A 24,444-nucleotide genomic window follows, 5' to 3' on the forward strand; every position below is an offset into this window, starting at 1 on the left:
TATTGGTACAGGATCTTCTATATATGGAATCTAGTAAGTAATAACGACGGTATGGTCCAATATTGGTACTGGAACTTCTATATATAGAATTTAGTTAGTAATATCGATGGTATGGTCCAATATTGGTACTGGATCTTCTATATATGGAATCTAGTAAGTAATATCGACGGTATGGTCCAATATTGGTACTGGAACTATCGCGAAATGTCCTTTTTCAATTTTCTTGAGTGCGTGAGCGGCCCCCGACAAAATTGTCCATCCATGTCAGCCAATCAAAATGCGTTAAAGTGAACATGTGGTGTATGTTTTTTTTACACAACAGTTGTAATATTTGATTGATATATTGGAAATTGAATAATACCTGCTTATTCTTAAAAGTATATCCTTATTGTCCATTGATGTTTAGGGCCCGACTCCTACACCCGGGACAGGACCTTCTTCTACAGCTACACAGACCCAGGGAAATTACATGTACATTGAAGGATCATCGCCTCAAATGGAAAACGATGTCGCAAGGCTTGTTTCTAATGCCTCGTTTCCAGGTACAGTGCATGTCTAGGTTGATAGTCGTTAGTAAGTTATATACTGTAAACTCATATATTTTCGTGGGGCTAAACTTTCATTTTTTTTTTTTCAAAAATATCTTATTTCCTGGGCAGTTGTTTTCGTGGATACAGATTGCTCAATATATCTGCAGATGGTTTTTGCAACATTTGGTGGACATGTGAATTCATGGTTTAAAAGTACCCACGAACGCAATGAAAATAAATTCACACGAAAATTTAAGATTTCACAGTAATATCAAAAATGAAATGTAAGATATGGCTGAAAGATACTGATTGATGAGTAAAGGACAAACAATGTTTTCCAATCTTTAGCAGTCATCGTTATATTGTAGGAGATATTAATATGGCTGTTTTCAGTTTTAATTCTATCTTGTCCTGCGTCAAGCTAACCTGGTTCTCTTATTGTTATGATGTCTTTTTCATCTGTGATGGTTTTATCGTTGTTAGTATATGTTAAGGTAAACCAAATCCTGCTCTAATTTCCAATTGTTAAAGATGATATTTCTAATGTACAATATGGTTTTAGCTGCCGACCGATGTCTGATATTCGACTACCACATGTACGGGAGCGGTATTGGCTCGCTTAAGGTGAAGGATGGGTCGTCAGAATTATGGTCCCGCTCTGGAGATCAGGGAGATATTTGGCACACTGGGGCTGTATTTTTCCCCTCGGCTGTATCTGTATCGGTACGTCCTATTAGTGTTAAACACCTCTCTGTGATGACGTATGTAGCAGAAAGACGTTGCTTGTATATGATGCGGTGACATATACTATCGATCACATTTACAATAACATTGCCAACATAATATTAAAATAAGTACTTTTGCCTATTTTCTAACCAAGCTCGAGCCTCTCCCCGCAATAAAAAAGCAAAAATGTTCAGTGCTTTCCAAATTAGAAAAGAAACTTGTTCTCAATTCACACAGATATTGACAACAGTAAAATTTAGATAAAACATGGTCACTATCTACATGCTGTATATCTAACTCATTGCTCTGTTTACAGCCTATGTTGGAAGTTGTATATATCTAACTTATTGCTCTGTTTACAGGCGATATTGGAAGCTGTTTATCTGTAACCCATCGCACTGTTTACAGCCGATATTGGAAGCTGTTTATCTGTAACCAATTGCTCTGTTTACAGCTGATGTTGGAAGCTGTTTATCTGTAACTTATTGCTCTGTTTACAGCCTATATTGGAAGCTGTTTATCTGTAACCCATTGCTCTGTTTACAGCCGATATTGGAAGCTGTTTATCTGTAACTTATTGCTCTGTTTACAGGCGATATTGGAAGCTGTTTATCTGTAACCCATTGCTCTGTTTACAGGCGATATTGGAAGCTGTTTATCTGTAACCAATTGCTCTGTTTACAGCTGATGTTGGAAGCTGTTTATCTGTAACTTATTGCTCTGTTTACAGGCGATATTGGAAGCTGTTTATCTGTAACCAATTGCTCTGTTTACAGCTGATGTTGGAAGCTGTTTATCTGTAACTTATTGCTCTGTTTACAGCCTATATTGGAAGCTGTTTATCTGTAACCCATTGCTCTGTTTACAGCCGATATTGGAAGCTGTTTATCTGTAACCCATTGCTCTGTTTACAGGCGATATTGGAAGCTGTTTATCTGTAACCAATTGCTCTGTTTACAGCTGATGTTGGAAGCTGTTTATCTGTAACTTATTGCTCTGTTTACAGCCTATATTGGAAGCTGTTTATCTGTAACCCATTGCTCTGTTTACAGCCGATATTGGAAGCTGTTTATCTGTAACTTATTGCTCTGTTTACAGCCTATATTGGAAGCTGTTTATCTGTAACCCATTGCTCTGTTTACAGCCGATATTGGAAGCTGTTTATCTGTAACCCATTGCTCAGTTTACAGCCGATATTGGAAGCTGTTTATCTCTAACTCATTGCTATGTTTACAGCCGATATTGGAAGCTGTTTATCTCTAACTCATTGCTATGTTTACAGCCGATATTGGAAGCTGTTTACCTGTAACGTATTGCTCTGTTTACAGCCGATATTGGAAGTTGTTTATCTCTAACTCATTGCTCTGTTTACAGCATATATTGGAAGTTGTATATATCTAACTCATTGCTCTGTTTACAGCCGATATTGGAAACTGTTTATCTCTAACTTATTGCTCTGTTTACAGCCGATATTGGAAGTTGTTTATCTCTAACTCATTGCTATGTTTACAGCCGATATTTGAAGCTGTTTATTTGTAACTTATTGCTCTGTTTACAGTCGATATTGGAAGCTGTTTATCTGTAACCCATCGCACTGTTTACAGCCGATATTGGAAGCTGTTTATCTGTAACCCATTGCACTGTTTACAGTCGATATTGGAAGCTGATTATCTCTAACTCATTGCTCTGTTTACAGCATATATTGGAAGCTGATTATCTCTAACTCATTGCTCTGTTTACAGCCGATATTTGAAGCTGTTCGTGGCCCAGACACTACCAGTGATATCGCCGTCGACAATGTGATGTTTTCTGTAGGAAATTGTGGTAGGTAACAAAAATGTGTATCATTATAGTATAACAAAGAAAACTAGGTATCAGAAGTATTAACAATGAATATTTATCTATCATGCAAAAACAAAACAATTTGTCAAAAAGTAAACAAACTAACTTAATAAAAATTGCGAGAAAATACCGATCTGCGATAAAAATTGTGATTCAATCTCAAACTCAATGAAGCGGAGAAGGAAAATGTACTATAGAAATAGTTAAACATGTGACAAGAGAACCATATTAACTGATAGATGACCACATTTAAAGATATATTATAAATGTCGAGACATTATAAGGAGAAAAAGGCCACAATATTTTACAACAGTTGGACACATTTATTGGTAAATGTCACGACAACAGCATACTCAAGACCAACAAGGAGAATTAGATCGAAAGTTACATACTGATACACATGGATGATGAATGTCATTAACACACAGATGTTAAATAACAACAAAAAGGTTTTTAGAAATGTAGGTTGATTGTGGGACAAGTTTTATGTGTGCTTCTGTTGAGAACTGTTTTATTTATTTCTGCGACATGAAGTTAAACATGTCCGATAGATGTTGTTCCGTTATTTTATTTGGGCAGCGTGATATCACTAGGATTGACAAAAAAAACGATAATTTGGGTTTGGATATAGTGGGAGAGGTCGATGGTGCAGAATGCGTTTATGTTTTTGGAATACCTGGTCGTATTATCATCAGTGGTGTCTATGTAAATTATCTCCGTGGTACACCAACAGAAACCAACAATCATTGACAAGCAATCTATTTACGTGATAGTTAAGTATGATAACAGCCAAGAAAATGACTCAAAGCGAACACAATGTTTTCTTAACACAATAATCGAACACTGTAACTTTACCATGAAATAGTTGAGAAGCTTAAATTTGCAAAATAAATAACTGTAGAAAAAGGTTTACAGAGCTTAGATAAAATGTAATCTTCAATGTTTTCTGTAGAAGCACTGACTGCTTGTCTTGTTGATATACAATTTCTGTGTATTAAATTTCTATAAAATCAATACCTGTACCTCTGTTAAGGTTGCCATGGAGATCCATGTCTAAATGGAGGGACTTGTGTTGCTGATAATACTGCCAATGGCTACACCTGCAGTTGTGCGTTTTTCTATGAGGGAGATAACTGTGAGAAAACCAGTGAGTATCATATCGTGTCATATACCGCTTCCCACTTCATACACCTGACCGCTTCCCACTTCACTCAAGTGACCGCTTCCCCCACTTCACACACCTGCCCGTTTCCCACTTCACTCACCTGACCGCTTCCCACTTCACACACTTGACTGCTTCCCCACTTCATACACATGATCGCTTCCCACATTACACATCTGACCACTTTCCACTTGACACACCTGACTGCTTCCCCACTTCATACACATGACCACTTCCCACTTCACACACTTGACTGCTTCCCCACTTCATACACATGACCGTTTCCCACTTCACTCACCTGACCGCTTCCCACTTCACACACTTGACTGCTTCCCCACTTCATACACATGACCGCTTCCCTCTTCACACACGCATATTGACCCTCTTCACACACTTCACACACTTGACTGCTTCCCCACTTCATACACATGATCGCCTCCCACTTCACACATCTGACCGCTTCCCACTTCACACATATACATGACCGTTTCACACACCACCGCTTCCCACTTCACACACTCACCTGACCGCTTCCCACTTCACACACTTGACTGCTTCCCTTCACACACCACTTCATACACAAATGATCGACCGCTTCCCACTTCACACATCTGACCGCTTCCCACTTCACACACTTGACTGCTTCCCAATTCACACACATGCCCGCTTCTTACTTCACATACCTGACTGCTTCCCACTTCACACACCTGACCGCTTCCCACTTCACACACCTGACCGCTTCCCACTTCACACATCTGACCACTTCCCACTTCACACACCTGACTGCTTCCCAATTCACACACCTGACCGCTTCCTACTTCACACACCTGACTGCTTCCCACTTCACAAACCTGACCGCTTCCTACTTCACACACCTGACCGCTTCCCACTTCACACATCTGACCGCTTCCTACTCCACACATCTGACCGCTTCCCACTTCACACACCTGACCGCTTCCCACTTCACACACCTGACCGCTTCCTTCTTCACACACCTGACCGCTTCCCACTTCACACACCTGACCGCTTCCCACTCCACACATCTGAACGCTTCCCACTTCACACATCTGACCGCTTCCCACATCACACACTTGACCGCTTCCCACTTCACACACCTGACCGCTTCCCACTTCACACATCTGACCGCTTCCCACGTCACACACCTGACCGCTTCCCACTTCACACACCTGACCGCTTCCCACTTCATACACCTGACCGCTTCCCACTTCACACACTTGACTGCTTCCCCACTTCATACACATGATCGCTTCCCACATTACACATCTGACCACTTTCCACTTGACACACCTGACTGCTTCCCCACTTCATACACATGACCACTTCCAACTTCACACACTTGACTGCTTCCCCACTTCATACACATGACCGTTTCCCACTTCACTCACCTGATCGCTTCCCACTTCACACACTTGACTGCTTCCCCACTTCATACACATGACCGCTTCCCACTTCACACACTTGACTGCTTCCCCACTTCATATACATGACCGTTTCCCACTTCACTCACCTGACCGCTTCCCACTTCACACACTTGACTGCTTCCCCACTTCATACACATGATCGCCTCCCACTTCACACATCTGACCGCTTCCCACTTCACACACTTGACTGCTTCCCAATTCATACACATGCCCGCTTCTTACTTCACATACCTGACTGCTTCCCACTTCACACACCTGACCGCTTCCCAATTCACACACATGCCCGCTTCTTACTTCACATACCTGACTGCTTCCCACTTCACACACCTGACCGCTTCCCAATTCACACACATGCCCGCTTCTTACTTCACATACCTGACTGCTTCCCACTTCACACACCTGACCGCTTCCCACTTCACACACCTGACCGCTTCCCACTTCACACACCTGACCGCTTCCTACTTCACACACCTGACCGCTTCCCACTTCACACATCTGACCGCTTCCCACTCCACACATCTGACCGCTTCCCACTTCACACACCTGACCGCTTCCTTCTTCACACACCTGACCGCTTCCCACTCCATACATCTGAACGCTTCCCACTTCACACATCTGACCGCTTCCCACTTCACACACCTGACCGCTTCCCACTTCACACATCTGACCGCTTCCCACGTCACACACCTGACCGCTTCCTACTTCACACACCTGACCGCTTCCCACTTCACACATCTGACCGCTTCCCACTTCACACACCTGACCGCTTCCCACTCCACACATCTGACCGCTTCCCACTTCACACACCTGACCGCTTCCTTCTTCACACACCTGACCGCTTCCCACTCCATACATCTGAACGCTTCCCACTTCACACATCTGACCGCTTCCCACTTCACACACCTGACCGCTTCCCACTTCACACATCTGACCGCTTCCCACGTCACACACCTGACCGCTTCCCACTTCACACACCTGACCGCTTCCCACTTCACACACCTGACCGCTTCTTACTTCACACACCTGACCGCTTCCCACTTCAAACACCTGACCGCTTCCCACTTAACACACCTGACCGCTTCCTACTTCACACACCTGACCGCTTCCCACTTCACACATCTGACCGCTTCCCACTTCACACACCTGACCGCTTCCCACTCCACACATCTGACCGCTTCCCACTCCACACATCTGACCGCTTCCCACATCACACACCTGACCGCTTCCCACTTCACACACCTTACCGCTTCCCACTTCACACATCTGACCGCTTCCCACTTCACACACCTGACCGCTTCCCACATCACACACCTGACCGCTTCCCACTTCACACACCTGACCGCTTCCCACTTCACACATCTGACCGCTTCCCACGTCACACATCTGACCGCTTCCCACTTCACACATCTGACCGCTTCCCACGTCACACATCTGACCGCTTCCCACTTAACACATCTGACCGCTTCCCACGTCACATACGATTGTGATGATGAAGATTATGATGATGATGATGATAATGAGGGTTTAATGTCTACATGACTCTTCCTGTTGCTGGGTGTCAACTTCCCAAACCGCTATATATTAATATTTATCCTTGTTATTGAAACACAGGTTTTTTTTTTCAAATCCTGTTCTATATTCACATTTATAAAACATATGTAGAATAGTTTGCTGTTAATTAATTACTGATATATTTATTATTTTCTGTTTCCAGCTGTATCGCTTATGTCCTGTTCACTAGAAGTTGGATCAGATTGTTTTTTCAAACAAGATAAAAATGACGACTTCGACTGGAGCTTAACGTCCGTACGTATCCAAAGTCACGTGCAAAATAAAAATATGTTTGATCCTCGTTAGTCTGTTAGTTCTGTTGTTATACACCAAGATTTACATGGTGGGGTCGTCGATGAAGCAGAAAATGGTGACTCTTCAACAACAATTTATTTCTTTGTACTCTTTAGGAGTTTCCTTGTAATTATTTCTTTTGTACATATTTAGTCCTCGTTTTATTGACTTTGAGTTTGGATTATGATTATGTTGACAATACATAAAATGCTATGAATATATCTTAGGATAAATGTCCTTTTAAACTTATCAAAGAGTAAAACTGTCTTTATATTGTGTTCTGTCTAAAATTTATTAGCTGAATCATTTGTTCTTCCAATTAAAGATAATGTAATGGGTGACTTTATGATATAAAATATTTGCGGTGAGTTTGTGAAAATCAGCTGCCTACATTCAATGTAATGATGTTAGCTGTAATAGCTTCAACCTCAAAACAACAAAGAAACTATTGACATTCCGACAGAATCTTGATCAAACGCAGTAAAACTAGTGCAAAATATGAACAAAAGAAATATTTACACGGAGACACGTGAACATGAAAAAGTACAAGGAGAATATGACCAGGTGTTCCAGAAAAGACCAGGTGTTCCAGTAAAGACCAGGTGTTCCAGAAGTGTAAGCGTCTCTTGCTTCATCGATGACATCCGTCACATAAACCACGATCAATTTGTAACGTCATGTTCTCAAATGTGACCAAAGTAAACAACAGAACCGACAGGGATACAGTCAGCAAATATGAATTAAGTACTGAAATATAGAACAGCAGGTCTCTAAAACCATAACTCAAACAATTTGCTTCAAGGTCTCAAGAAGAATTCAGAAAAAATATGTTATTTCAAGTCATGAGTTTTTTTAATGCTGCTGTTTCTATTTTTAATAAAATCCCACGGTCATAATTTCATGATCAGGTTTATTACTCAATGACCACAGAAGATCGCATTGAAAAATTTGGATTGAAATTTCACCGTTTAGTATATTTGGTATATAATTACAGGAGCCCACGCCTACACCGAATACTGGACCAACTAACCCTTACACTGGTGACCGCTACGCCTTCATAGAAACTTCATCGCCTAGAGCTAGGGGAGACACAGCCACATTGACCACGGAGCACATTAGCATGTCGCGTACGTATCGTCCATCAAAGTGATCTCGTAACTTTATCAGAAGTAACTACGTGTTTTTTGTGGTAATTTTATCAGAAGAGATCACTTGACATCTAACAGAAATTTATCAGATTACCACGTTTCTCTGAAATAATTTTAATCGTGAGTGAACACTTCGATCTCTGACATAACTTTATCACAAATGACCAGGTGTTCTCTGTAGTGATCTGATCAGTCATGATCAAGTATTTCCTTACATAAATTTATCACAAATGATGTTCCAGAAGGCAATCGGTGTCTGCTTTTCGCTTACTTCATGCACGGATCTGATGTCGATCGTCTGCGAGTATACAGTGGTGACCGGAATGGCAATAAACGGTCACGTTTGACCATAAGTGGCGAACAGGGGAACAGCTGGGTCCTGGCCTCTGCCAATATTCCTGCTGCGAATGATGTAGTGGTAAGGATATTCCAAGATCTTTTAGATTAAATCATTAATGTTAGAAAGCATGAAGATATACATCAATAGACAATTTATTTCCAAGCTGTTATAAAACTTGAATTAGATGTAACTCGGAAAGAGAGAGAGAGAAGGGGGGCACAGAGAGACGGAGAGAGAGAGGACAGAGAGAGAAGAGAGAGAGAGATAGACTGAAATTTACACGAGTCACTTTAATAACGATAGAAAGTTACTGATGTATCACGATTTTAAACATATAGGTTACACTTAAAAGATATATTTAGGTAGATTTAATATTGACAAGACAACATATATGGTGACAGAGAACTGCTAACAAGAACTTCATTTTCCAGATTTTGATCGAAGGACGACGTGGAGCAGGCAATAAAGGCGACATAGCGATTGACTTCATATTTCTAAAGCCAGGACAATGCTGTAAGTAACATACCTTACTAACAGTACTAGTCTCCATTGCAATGTCCTTTGAAATTGTCAGTACTAGATATCTGGGGGATATATCAGCTATTAAAATCTTCTTGTTTTCTCTTCCAGAGTGAGGAATCAACCATGTAGATCATGATTGTGCAACATTTGAAGCAACAGTACCCACCAACTACTGAGGCAATTATTTAACTTCTTCAATATCTTAAATATATTACTTTTATACTGCAAGTATTTGTTTCTTATTTATTTGTTCATACGTCGGAAAAACATGGATGGTGTATATGACATCTAGCAGATAGAGTCAACCCGGCACACACACATATATCCCCTCTGCCTTGACAACCCCCTCCATTGACACCTCTCCCCTCTGACCCTCTCCATTGACACCTCTCCCCCTCTGCCTTGACAACCCCCTCCATTGACACCTCTCCCCTCTGACCCTATCCATTGACACCTCTCCCCCTCTGCCTAGACAACCCCCTCCATTGACACCTCTCCCCTCTGACCCTCTCCCTTGACACCTTCCCTCTCTCCCTTGACAACCCCTCCCTTGACACCTCCCCCTCTCCCTCTCTCCCTTGACAACCCTATCCCTTGACAACTCTCCCCCTCCCTTGATACCTTCCCCTCTCTCCCTCTCCCTTGCCAATCCATCTCCCTTGACAACTTCCACTCTTGACTCCTTCCCCCTCTCCTTTGACACCTCCCCCTCCCCCACTACCCCCTCTCCCTTGTCAACCCCTCCATTGTCACCTCCCCCTCTCCCTTGACAACCCTCTTCCTTGACACCTACCCTCTCTCCCTCTCTCCCTTGACACATTCCCCCTCTCCCCTTCTACCTTGACATCCCCCTCTCCCTTGACAACTCCCCCTCTCTCCCTCTCCCTTGACAACCCCCTCCATTGACACCTCTCCCCTCTAACCCTCTCCATTGACACCTCTCCCCTCTGCCTTGACAACCCCCTCCATTGACACCCTCCCCCATTCCCTTGACAACTCCCTCCCTTGAAACCCCTCTCTCCCCCTCTCCTTTGACAATCCCTTCGCTTGACACCTCCCCCTCTTCACTTCTCCCTTGAAACTCCCTCCCTTGACAAATTTCCCCTCTCCACCTCTCCCTTGACAACTCCCCAATCCCTTCCTTGACAACCCCCTCCCTTGATACCTCCCCCTCTCCCTTGACAACCCCCTCCCTTGACACCTCCCCCTCTCCATTGACAACCCCCTCCCTTGACAACTCTCCCCCTCCCTTGACACCTGCCCCTTCCCCATCTCCCTTGACACCCCCTTCATAGACAATAAATCAAGGTAATACATAACGTATATAACAATGGAAATGTTAACCCGTCATTTATGACACAAAACATTAAATGTCGCCAGCTGATTCATGTCAAATCATGTTTGCATGGTTTCGTACTGATGAACTATGTTCTCACTGTGAAATTTGAAATTCATTTGATGGTAGTCTAACTATTTTGGAGAGTATCTCGTTCCTTTGTTCCAGTTCTGAGGTGTCTACAGCTACGTAGTTTCTACAGTTTTTGTACCTGACAGTAGTGGTTACTGTATACCACCATAAACGAAGTGGTTTACGACATTAAAGGAATTGTGCACCTTGATGTTAATAAAAAAATTCTACAACATACGAGACATGACAATGTCAACAGACTGCGTATTTAGGTACCCTATAGAGTGGAGAGTGTGTTTCAACCAGTCAGGGACTGTTTACCTAGACATTTCTACATATATCTCCGGAATCGTCAGGTCGTATCGTGACTAAGACTTGGCAAATTTCATTCACTAAATACTCATAGGAAAGAAAAGAACATATTTCTCCTCAAGGTAGTGTAAGTTCTAAGATCGTCCGTGAAGTTTCCCTTAAATACTTCGTGGAAATCTGTGACATTAAATGCGTGAAATCACCGTTAAAAATCTTTCACACTTTCCTCCATTACAAAATTATTCTCAAGTTAATACATACATGATGCGGGTGGAATTATCAGAGGTACAGAGTCGTTAATAGATGTCGATAAGTCCATTTCTGTATCTGACCAGGGTACAGGAAGGCCACTTACTAAGCTTATAAGCTGATTACAGAAAGTAAAAATCCCAAGTTATTGCAGTTTCGAAAATCAAATAATGCAAGCCTAACTCCAAGTGAAATTCAAATAAGGTTAATTGTAATTATAGATTACGATCACATTTTAATAATCAGTAGTGATCTTAAGTTAACGTGTCCATGCTCTTTCAATTTCAATTCATGTCTATTGGTCGGATTTCAAAATCCAGTATTGTGTCAATAGATTTGTACAGGCACGTATAAGTATATGCTTGCAGTTGCAGACATTAACAAAGGAGAAGTGCCAGTTTGGGCCTTCTGGTGGCCATGACGAATACTTTTTATTTTTTGTCTATTAAAAACTTGAGGTCAGGCGGTAATGACATGACATTAATCTAAGGTCAGCTCAAGCTGTTCAGTTGTTATAGGGGGGACGAGTGGGGGATCAAATTCATAATTACTGCAATTATTATCAAACTAAAATATTTTGTTTTTAGTTTTTTTTTTCTTAAATGTCATTTGATGATATATTTCAAAACCTTCATTAGAAAAAAAAATAACAAAAAATATGCCATTGTTGAAAAGTAGGTCACGGTAATTCAGTGCCCTAAGTACTAATTAAGTCTCACTTGAGCACCGTTTTTTGTCTTAATGCATCTATAAACAATACGTGTATCACGTGCAGTGTATTTATTTGAAATAGTTTTGCAAATATTGATGATATTAAAATGGAAAAAATCAATTTAGCACCGGGTTTCACTGGATCATAAATGACCTTTGTCTATTACTTACGGGATTGTATTTACTACTTTAGTAAGGGGAATGGTGGTGTTGGGATATTCATTTAGGAGTCACTGTCGCTGTCACAATCTGACCAGTTCTCCACCGTCATTGCGTCATCAACACAACTAAGGAAACTTGAGGAGGCAGTTGTTTGTGCAGTATCAGACTGGTGTCGGTCATAAGAAAGATACCATAGGACAGATGCAATGTGGGCACAGCAGCCGACTACTCTGGCACCAACCTTACATTGACAATACCAACCTGATATCGGGGTCAGCCATTAGAATATTCAATCCAAAAATTGTACACCTTCGAAGCAACATGTCGTGAACGAATCTGAACTTTGATCAAGTCAGGTTTCTCCCTGCATAGCATAAGTTCATACTGACCATCTTCAGCTAAGTGCTCTTTGATGTAGGATTTTGCCTGTTTCAGCTGATATACCCCCATGGTAGGACCTCTCAATTCTGGTTCTGATAACTTGTGGAAATCAGGCAAACTGGCCTCGTCAAGCCTTACCCAAATAGACCGCTTCCTTGTTAACCCTTCTGCCTCAATAAGAGTTTGAAGTTTGTTAGGTGTTTTGGACAATGCCATCATTCTCTCGGCAATTGCAATGTCATTGGGAGAATTCGAAGCAAGTGGAGGGCGAAAGGCATTGCAAATTGCACAAACAATGCGTACAAAATCTCTTACAACGGGAATTAGTGTGTTTGGCAGTACATGTCCCAACGTCTTCCACTGCTTAATCCGTCCATTGGCTGACTCAACAACCCACCTTACCATTGTAACAAGACGGGATTCATTTGCTTCTTTGATGGTATATTGCTTCTGACCCTTCGGTAGAAAAAATGGCATTTCTGTTTTGATACCAGAATCCCTTAAAATATCTGTCACACGTCTAAAGCCTCTATCAACAACAAGGACGTCATCATCTAGAAACCAATCATTGATGTTCTCAGTGTTAGTTTTGAGCATGTGCTTTGTGATGTTGGCATCATTGTTTCGACCATCTGCTAAATACGGACCAGGAACAGACAAGATATAACCATCAGAAGCTACAAGAAGCATTAGCTTCAAGAGAGGACGTCCCTTGTGCATTGGGAAAGAGCAACGTTGGAATGTGTAATTACTGGATATTTCAACATAAATATAAGTGCCATCAGCAACAACCAAAGCGACATCCTCACCTGAGGCAAACATTGTCTTTGCAAACATTGTAGTATGGTTTTGGATAACTTGTTCTCTTGTGATGTGATGCAGGCCAATGTGGGAAGGAACAAAGTGATTCATTAATGCTTTTTCGAGCAGAGTGTATACATTTTCCACACGTTCTCTTTGTCATATTGAACAAAGTAGCTAAAATTGCTAATGTCATGCCCGTTTTCAACTTTACAAGAAGAACAGCTAATGCAGTCCTTACACTTCTGTTTAGTGAAGAGTACAGAGATGTGTTAACTGACTGTAAAAGCTCGGAAAACTGAGATTTATAAAGTCATGTGAGTCGATGAAAATGTTGATCAGTTAATCTTTCAGGTGAACCCAAGTCCAAACAACTTTTTCTAGAAGCCAGTGATCTCGGTGAAAGCAGGATTTCTGATATTTCAGATGAATCCAGTTCCGAGTCTTCACTGGTAGGAGTAAGTGACTGAAGAATATCGGAATGAATATCACCATCCACATCACCTAGATGTATTTGGAATCAAGACACCTGTCTTAATGAAAATCTTAACTCTTATTTCCGTGCATGGTTTCACCATTTTACTTTTTTCATCTCTGGACTTTCCACAAACGAAACATCGCGATTCAGTAAGCGTAGCTCGGGGAATATCAAGTTTGACTTTTTTAGAGTCGGGTGTCACATTCTGATGGTCTAAACCACTGTTAGAATGCTCTACTGGTTCATGGTGTTTGTAGAATCTCCTTCTGCATTTCTTACATACAGGGTAACCTAAACATAAATCTTTATTGATATTATCTTTCAAGAAAGACAGAACATCTGCCTGATTCAGACAAAATATTTTTACTTTATAATCTGCTTTGCAGCAAGCACACTGCTTGTGTACTGGCATTTTACAAAAATAACATACATACATGTGTGTCACACTTGTATGAACGAAATTACATTTAACGGTTTAATGATACACAAGATATGTGCATAAGTCAATGCATGTACGAACTGCACAGAACAAAGTATACTTATATATCTGGATATACCATGTGTTACATACACTGCACTGTAGATTACTGAAGTTTGCTAGTGTTTGAAACAAGACCATTAACAAGGTATACATCAGGGAGATGTCATAATGTCATACTATTTTATGTTAAAGCTCTAGTGTCAAACCATCTTATGTTAAAGCTCAAGAATACAACTAATGCACGGAAGAATTATTATACTGTAAAATTTATTTGAAATAATTTCTCATACAGTATAATTCAATATTCATTTTCATTAACCGGAATAAGATAGTGACTGGTGCTCTTGCACTTTAAATTGAAACTAGTATATTTAAATGGCATGCCTCTCTTACCCTGACTGTAACTTCTTCATTGCTCTAATTTATGCAAAAATATTTCAAATAAATACACTGCACGTGATAAACGTATTGTTTATAGATGCATTAAGACAAAAAACGGTGCTCAAGTGAGACTTAATTAGTAATTAGGGCACTTAATTACCGTGACCTACTTTACAACAATGGCATATTTTTTGATGATTTTTTTCTAATGAAGGTTTTAAAATATATCATCAAATGACATTTAAGAAAAAAAAACTAAAAAAAAAATTTTTTTGATAATAATTGCAATAACTATGAATTTGATCCCCCACTCGTCCCCCCTATAACAACTGAACAGCCTTGAGCTGACCTTATTTTAATGTCATGTCATTTCCGCCTGACCTCAAGTTTTTAATAGACAAAAAATAGAAAGTATTCGTCATGGCCACCAGAAGGCCCAAACTGGCACTTCTCCTTTGATAAGTGAAGAAATTTTTCTGGTTTACACATTTGGTATCGATATATAACTCATGACTGTAATCGCCTCAACTGTCAAGCTTTTGTATATCTACGTGTGTAATGTATATCTACATGTGTGTAATGTATACCTACATGTATAATGTATATCTACCCGTGTAATGTATATCTACACTTGTAATGTATATCTAAACGTGTAATGTATATCCACACCTGTGTAATGAATATCTACACGTGTAATGTATATCCACACATGTGCAATGTACATCTAAACGTGTAATGTATATCTACACGTGTAATGTCTATCCACACCTGTGTAATGTATATCTACACGTGTAATGTATATCCACAATGTATATAATGTATATTTACACGTGTAATGTATATCCACACCCGAGTAATGTATTTCTACACGTATAATGTATATCCACACCTGTGTAATGAATATCTACACGTGTAATGTATATCCACACATGTGTAATGTATAACTACATGTGTAATGTATATCCTCACCTGTGTAATGTATATCTACACGTGTAGTGTATATCTACACGTGTAATGTATATCTATATGTGTAATATATATCCATACCTGTGTAATGTATATCCATACCTGTGTAATGTATACCTACACTTGTAATGTATACCTACACTTGTAATGTATACCTACACGTGTAATGTATATCTACATGTGTAATGTATACCTACACTTGTAATGTATATCTACACGTGTAATGTATATCTACATGTGTAATGTATACCTACACTTGTAATGTATATCTACACGTGTAATGTATACCTACACGTGTAATGTATATCTACACGTGTAATGTATATCCATACCTGTGTAATGTATATCCACACCCGAGTAATGTATTTCTACACGTATAATGTATATCCACACCTGTGTAATGAATATCTACACGTGTAATGTATATCCACACATGTGTAATGTATAACTGCACGTGTAATGTATATCCACACCTGTGTTATGTATATCTACACGTGTAGTGTATATCTACACGTGTAATGTATATCTATATGTGTAATATATATCCATACCTGTGTAATGTATATCCATACCTGTGTAATGTATATCCATACCTGTGTAATGTATATCTATATGTGTAATGTATACCTACAGGTGTAATGTATACCTACACGTGTAATGTATATCTACACGTGTAATGTATACCTACACTTGTAATGTATACCTACACTTGTAATGTATACCTACACGTGTAACGTATATCTACACGTGTAATGTATATCTACACTTGTAATGTATACCTACACGTGTAATGTATATCTACACGTGTAATGTATATCTACACTTGTAATGTATACCTACACTTGTAATGTATATCTACACGTGTAATGTATATCTACATGTGTAATGTATATCCATACCTGTGTAATTTATACCTACATGTGTAATGAACTGCATTTTGATAATGATTAACTAGTTTTCTACAATTCATATTTCATCTTTATACAAATCGTCTGATCATTTCTTACTATACAACTATACAATTCAAATTTTATATATCAGTATCACCTGCGCCTTTTTCATTGTTATATTTATACATTTTATCAACTCATTCGTTGTGTTAAATACATGTAGACATAGTAAGAGGGAACCATTTCCCACCAAATTGTGATATCTATATTCAACCGCTGTGTTGAGCTTCGCAGAAGGTACATTAAAAAAGTCCCAGTCGTCACATAACGCCCACCCCTAACCCCTCACCCCTACCCTACCCCTCACCCCTACCCTAAACTGACCCTACTCCACCCCAACCTATCCTACCCTACCCCACCCCATCCTACTCTACCCTACCCACCCAACCACACCCTAACCAACCCCACTCTAACCTACCCTACCCATCCTACCCTACCCCACACTACTCCATCCATCCCACCCTACCCTACCCTACCCTACCCCAGCCTTCCCTACTCCATCCCACCCTACCCCACCCTACCCTACCCTACCCCACACCTCACCCCCATCCTACACCTCCCTACCCCACCCCACCTACCTCACACCTCATCCCCACCCCACCCCCACCCTACTTCACCCTCCCCTACCCTACACCTCACCCCCATCCCTACCCTACCCCACCCCATCCTCACCCACACGTCACTCCTCACCCCAACCTCGACCCTACTTTACCCCACCCCACCCTGCCCCACACCTCACCCCAACCCCCACCCTCACCCCAACCGCCACCCTACCCCACCCTTCCCAATCACACCCCACCCCACCCTACCCTGACCCTACCCCACCCCACCCTACCCTGACCCTACCCCACCCCAACCTATCCTACCCTACCCCACCCCATCCTACTCTACCCTACCCATCCAACCACACCCTACCCAACCCCACTCTAACCTACCCCATCCCATCCTACCCTACCCTACCCCACACCTCACCCCCACCCTACCCCACCTTGCCCCACACTTCAATCCTCACCCCAACCCCCACCCTACCCTACCCTACCCCAACCTACCCCGCCCTACCCCCTCTCCATTCCTGTATTTTTAAACCAATGTTAAAGTAGGAACTAAGATAAATCAAAAGCAGGTTTATGCCCGGACTGGTAATTTCATTATGTTGACTTTTCATCGTCATTTCAATGTTACAACAACGATAACGCAAGACATGACGTCAGTATATGACCAACAGGTGCGCGCGATATTAACATTAAAAACAGAATGATAAGTTTTTGGACAAAGTCAATACAACCTAAAGATAAAATCAGTAATTCATGACACAAAGTATCAACTATTGTAAAGGAAGAAAATGGCGGTTCAGTTGTATGGACCGAATGTATAAAAGATATATAGAATCATTGTGGACTTTCCAGTATATAGTCAAACCAAAATACTATTAATCCAAAATGGCATCTTCCAAAAATCTGGTCGAAAACATGACAAAAACTCTCCAAAATCTACCATTTTATGGACGATTTTTTAAAAATACTAACACATTCTGTTAAAAAAGGTGCTTTAACTCTTTAAATCTAGATTAGATTATGTATCTTCATTAAGGAAATTAATCATTTATGTTCCCCTGAGTAATTATAAGTTTAACAAAGTACATTACATCCATGATACATTCTTCCCTCTGTATAGTCACGCATGCGCACTGTATTACTTAAACTTGATGTATATATATAGAATCTAGTAAGTAATATCGACGGTATGGTCAAATAATGATACTGGATCTTCTATATATAAAATCTAGTAAGTAATATCGACGGTATGGTCCAATATTGGTACTGGACATTCTATATATAGAATCTAGTAAGTAATATCGACGGTATGGTCCAATATTGGTACTGGACATTCTATATATAGAATCTAGTAAGTAATAACGGCGGTATGGTCCAATATTGATCATCATCATCATCATCATCATCATCATCATTTCTTTATTTCCTCCAAATATTTAAGAGTAATTACAATGACAAATATTGTAAATTTAGGTGACAATTAAAGAAAAAAGTGCAAGAATATATGTATTTAAATATTGAACAATGAATGTGAATAACCAATCCATCAATAATGGAGATTTCTAGCAGAACACATCAAACATTAGATAGGAGATGGCCTTTACTGAAAAGTCATATTGTAGGCCTTTTCAGAAAACATTAGAAAATCTTTAATTAAAAAAATGTAAACAAAGATGAATCGTCATAAAATGATTCATAAATGTCCTCACTGGGGGCACCCAACAGAGACGCTATCTGGACATCTCTGTCCGCCTGGTCAAATGATACATACACATTAACTGGATATTTGTCCACACAACTAGTAAAAAGATTATCTCGCAGAGACGTTAATATGGGCTCTTTGCAGTCAAGTAAACAATGGGCGACTGCGTCTTCAATAGTGCCTTTACATGGAGCACATAAAAGTTCACAAGTAGGAGGGGCAACCACATTTTTGCCACAGTTTTACATGTCCTGTTAAAATTTGGATGGCGTTTAGAAAATGACCAAATTACTGCAGGAACCATATCAGGATGAAGAATTTAGAATCTATGAAATTCTAACGAACTGTTTATACGTAAACGTCAGTCATCAGATTCTTTACACAGAAGGACATTCTTTACAAGATATTTCCAGCCAAGTTTGGATGGAAATTTCCCCGAATTAAGAAAATCATATTGGTACTGGACCTTCTATATATAGAGTCTATTAATATCGACTTTATGTCCAATATTGGTACTGGACCTTCTATATATAGAATCTAGTAAGTAATATCGGCGGTATGGTCCAATATTAATACCGGACCTTCTATATAAAGAATCTAGTGAGTAATATCGACGGTATGGTCCAATATTGGTACTGGACCTTCTATATAAAGAATCTAGTGAGTAATATCGACGGTATGGTCCAATATTGGTACTGGATCTTCTATATATAGAATCTAGTAAGTAATATCGACGGTATGGTCCAATATTGGTACTTGATCTTCTATATATAGAATCTAGTAAGTAATATCGACGGTATGGTCCAATATTGGTACTGGATCTTCTATATATAGAATCTAGTAAGTAATATCGACGGTATGGTCCAATATTGGTACTGGATCCTAACAAACAAATGTTCGTTGGATGCGTATTACTGGAACAGATATATGATCAATGAAGTAATAACGACAGTACGGACCAGTGAATTGTCAAATTTTCGGTGTCCATTTATGTTCTAAGTATGTCATGTAATTCATGTAGTATTTTTGCCTTGATAAAGAGCACGTTGCCTCGAAAATTTGACAATTCGCTTGTCCGTATTGTCGCTATTACTTTACTGATATATATATAGAGATTGTATATTTATGTTACCTTTTGTAAAGGTGTTGAGTTATAAATAAAAGTACAAATATTGTGTACACACGCATCTGTAATCGGCGAGAATTGTTTATGGAGCTCAAAGTACCGTGACAAAAGTTGAAATTATGACGAGTGTTATGTAATTACCACGGGTGTTACCAGCACAGGTACACGGACCAGTGAACATTTCGCATATTACCTGTAATTTAACACCTACCAAATATATAGCCAGACTTAATGTGCGAGTACGTCAAAATATGCACGGTCATTTACCTATAACATAGCATTGTAGGTGAAAAATCAATTGTTATAAAACAGGTAAACACAGAAAGATATACTTTCCATCATATGCAGCACGAGTCTTGCGTTCGACCCCGGTATCGGTTAAATTAGAATAATAGGCGGATTATTCTTTAAGTAGTCATGTTAAACGAGATTATTTATTTGAATGTTTCGATGTGTGATATGTAAGTCTTAATAAACACGAAGTGAATTTCAAAATGGAATATCTTATTTCCCGTTATTTGTGGTAATACCAGAATTGGAAAAACAGAAGGGTAGCTTCCTAAACTTTATGCCATGCAGATACAAGATTGTGAAAAATATCGAAGGAAAAATATCAGACCTGTACTAAATCGGGTCCCTAAACTCCTAATAGAAGCAATCTACGTACACTGTATGTACTGGTTTTAGACTGAAATACATGAAATGTATTCAATTGATGAAATTGATATTAAAATACAAAGTTATACATGCTTAATTACATGCCTGATATGTTAAACCCGTTTTCTAAAAAATATATTATTGCATAAAGTTATCGCATTTTCTTGAAGCTGAGTACAAAACAGCAGTGGAAAGCAAGCCAACAAGGAGACCGAAAAGTATAATTACACGCCATAATTGTTGTCCTCGTGATTTACAATAGAATAGATTGGTAAAAGTGTTTATTGGTCTCTGGACAGCGTGATCTCAAATATTATGTCAGTTCACTCAACCATAACAAGACCACAGGTGTGAGCAGTCTTTACACACATTGCGGTGGTTACCTGTAGTAAAAAGGCGTAACAAAAGGTCTATAATGTTTACAGATATCTGTCTATTGTGACCATAACATTGAAAGAAGGAGCACTCAGTTAAAAGCACTCTATGTACATGTACATTAATATGCTACAAATGCAAAACACAACAGATTTCGGGTATATAACTCAATGTAAGGACTTTTGGGATGTTATAACACTTACCGCAAAATGTATTTCGTTGGTCGTTGTCCGGATATCATGCACAACCAGATTTGTTCTTCCATCTTATAAAGCATCTGGGAATTCAGCCATCAAACTCTTCACGTCTTTTTTCTGTTTGGTTGACAGCAGTTCCGATACTTGTGCATCCTCTACACTTTCGGTCCTTACAGGAGTCGATTCGTTGTAAACAAATGGTGTTCGGTAACTCACCTTCAACATCATCATCGTCACTCCCCTCTATCAAAGATGAACAAACACTGTTCAGAACTCCAACCTCACATGACCCTGTCACTTCCCTTTGGAGATACCGACGCAGCAAGTTTGCATGTAGAACTTTGTATTTGCTGTTCCTTCCGCTCTGTGATGCTATAAGGTTCCCACCACTGCATCTGAACTTTATTCCGTTTCATCGGTAACAAAACCAGCACCTTCTCTCTGGTTCCATAACTCGGTTCTTAGCCTTCCGATTGTAAAACTTGGCCTGCGTAATCTTGGCCTTTCGAAGGTGTTCCTATGACAGCCTGCATGTCTCTTCCAATCGTTCACGCAAATCAATGACGTATTGGTAAGTAATTTTAATCTCGGGGTCTGCAACTTTCTTCTCACACAATTCACGAAGGATCATCAGCACGTCCATAGAGCGATTCAAAAGGGGAAAAACTTAAGCTTTCCTGTAGTACCTATCTGTAAGAAAACAGAAAAAGCGTTTAAATCATGAGCTGGCCCTATAACCTTCTGACGGTACTTAATGGGAACAATTAACTGTTTGAAAATCCCTGCTGTGAAGACGGGTTCTCATACTCTCTATAGACCAGACCATGTCGTGTGAAGAAATGCGATTTCCCATCATCACGTCTTTCATTAACATCACCTGCTTTAGCCATCTCATGAATCTTAGCCGATGTTTCATCTGATTTCTGGGCCTCTTTGAAATCACTTGGAACACCTTTGGAACTTTCACTTGTCTATATAGCCTTTCCTCTTACTTCTTCTGTGCCCTTGTCTGCACAGCGCTAACCTCAAGGTTCCGTTCCATATTCGGAACTCCTGGGGATCTAAAACCATCAATGTTTCCTAATATGAGGTCATAAATAGGAGTGTTCATACACTAAGCCAAAACAGGTCCTTGATAGTAAGGGGTATCAACGACAGTATTGGCTGTAGATACATTCAACTTACTTCCATCAACTAAAGAGCGTGTTCTAGCATCTCCTGTGAGAGTATCCGTATCAACCAGACTTATTCTGGTGACCACTCCACTAAAACTAGTGTCTCGTAACACTGTAACAACATGTTTACCAACAAGTCCTCTTACAACAGGCATACCACAGTCCAGGCGCGCTGCAGGAAATACTTAACTGATCTGAGGCCTGCTCATCAGAGTCGTCCTCACTTGAGCTTACAGCTCCATATGGAAGTCGGGAACTGGATCTCTTACCAAATTAATAGCCCTTGTGGTTTCCTTCACCCTGTGTCTGTGTCATCTCTTGTCCATTAGTCTCTGTGACTAACCCGACACGGGATTGCTTCTTCTTGGTGTTGGCTGGGCAGTTGTAGGAGAGATGATCAGACTTCTTACAAATGTAACATGACTTTCCTCCTTGGTTACCACAGCTACCAATACTGACCTGACCTTTTGACACCACCTTTCTACTGACCAACTAAGCAGAATTCTTTTGCGATCGATTTCCTTGATTATGCTTATGTCCTGAATATTTTAATTTGACGGGTTACCTCTAGTGTCCGCATATTGGTCTGTCAGCTTCGTCATTTCAATCATAGACCCTGGGATACTCTCCTTTAAGAAAAGCTCCAGCTCACTTCCGTAAACTTGTAAAAACTGGTCACGGGACAGGAAGTCCTTCAAGCTGTCGTATGACTTATCTGTCCCTGTAAGTCCCAACCATCTGACAAAATGATTGTCTTATCTTACAGAGAATTGGCCAAAAGTTTCACCCGTGTCAGGTCTACCCGATCGAAATCGTTGCCGGCGGGGTTTGAGAACCAAATTACCTCAACTATATATACATTTTGATGTAAATTCGACATAAGTCTTGAGTTACCATGTTGTAAAAATGTATCGATTCCAGTTAAAGATTACTTAACACGGGAAATCGATACTCGAACGGAAGCCATAACGCTTTGGCATGCATACAATTTACTACAAGGTTAGCGTTTGTTGTGTAGTGTTTGCATTCTACCAAACTTGGGGCTCAATATACTTACAAGGTAAATAAGAAATACTAATCCTCTGCCAAGAACCGGGCAGACTCTAGTGTTCCGTAGTTATTCATGCATCCTTGTCCGGGCCCTATATACTATGTACTACTTCATGTCACTGGAACAATATACTTGGGGTATAAGTCCGCCTTGGCGAGGCGGGGTGGCCGCTCTGACCGACATTTTGGCATTTGACCTTTCGGTGGGGGACTAATTCGCGGAATTGTCTTGTTTTCTATGAAATACTGTTGAAATACATTAAGAATGTCAGTGTGAGCTGTCACAGTGTTTAGACTGTTACTCCAAGACCTTCCGTGTTTCAGAAACAGTATGTGTCCAGCGATATATTTGTTTCCCAAATAAAATGAAATGAATTCATAAAAATAATGTTTCATTTACACGTAACCTCATATTGAATGGAATTGAATGTGTTCTGTTTATCACAAAGCTGAGATACTTTAACAAACATGCAGTTATGAAAACAGCATTAATTTTACTAGTCTAGTACAAATCCTCACTTTAAGGTACTTTTTTTCGTGACGTCACAATGCCTATGATGCCATGAAGTTTAACGATACACTGGAAACAATGGGAAACTAAGCAAATCACATTTCCGCTAAGCCATATTACACGTGTGATGAAAAACTATGTACAGGTTCGAAATCACATACCCAACGAAAACGAATGCAATATCATTATATGACATGATGGATTAATCAAGCATATATTGTAGAAGACGAACCTTTTCACATCAAACTTAGGCGTCATTA

At 40.0% G+C, this 24,444-nt stretch overlaps 3 protein-coding genes across 3 annotated transcripts; 1 reads left to right on the forward strand and 2 right to left on the reverse strand.

Moving 5' to 3' along the window:
- Positions 1-406: 406 nt before the first annotated feature.
- On the forward strand, positions 407-9,785 carry LOC132563584 (MAM and LDL-receptor class A domain-containing protein 1-like; the record flags this gene model as incomplete). Its single annotated transcript, XM_060228324.1, has 9 exons — positions 407-542; positions 1,093-1,253; positions 2,999-3,080; positions 4,132-4,245; positions 7,417-7,508; positions 8,542-8,674; positions 8,938-9,113; positions 9,467-9,548; positions 9,666-9,785. Coding segments are annotated over 9 exons (978 nt in total), but the record flags the coding sequence as incomplete, so codon positions are not given.
- A 73-nt stretch (positions 9,786-9,858) lies between these two features.
- Positions 9,859-10,377, reverse strand: LOC132563586 (octapeptide-repeat protein T2-like). The gene has a single exon (XM_060228326.1). It carries the CDS (start codon positions 10,375-10,377, stop codon positions 9,859-9,861), a length of 519 nt encoding a protein of 172 aa, XP_060084309.1.
- Positions 10,378-10,392: 15 nt separating this feature from the next.
- LOC132563588 (uncharacterized) lies at positions 10,393-12,508 on the reverse strand. Its single transcript, XM_060228327.1, has 2 exons — positions 12,472-12,508; positions 10,393-10,844 (listed from the first exon to the last, which is right to left on the reverse strand). The coding sequence occupies exons 1-2, from the start codon at positions 12,506-12,508 to the stop codon at positions 10,393-10,395; spliced, it is 489 nt and encodes a 162-aa protein (XP_060084310.1).
- Between the last annotated feature and the right edge of the window lie 11,936 nt (positions 12,509-24,444).

The sequence above is a fragment of the Ylistrum balloti genome, unplaced genomic scaffold (assembly GCF_031769215.1).
Source record: "Ylistrum balloti isolate Yb309-2 unplaced genomic scaffold, AGI_CSIRO_Ybal_v1 Utg371774, whole genome shotgun sequence".
Classification (NCBI taxonomy): Eukaryota; Metazoa; Mollusca; class Bivalvia; order Pectinida; family Pectinidae; genus Ylistrum; species Ylistrum balloti.

Excerpts from the sequence above, each read along its gene's own strand:
- LOC132563586 (XM_060228326.1), bottom strand. The coding sequence starts at position 10,377 with ATGTGTCAAGGGAGAGAGGGAGAGAGGGTAGGTGTCAAGGAAGAGGGT.
- LOC132563588 (XM_060228327.1), bottom strand. The coding sequence starts at position 12,508 with ATGACGGTGGAGAACTGGTCAGATTGTGACAGCGACA. Across the intron at positions 10,845-12,471 it reads GTCAGATTGTGACAGCGACA|GGGGTGTCAAGGGAGATGGG; the intron begins GTGACTCCTAAA and ends TTGTCTATGAAG.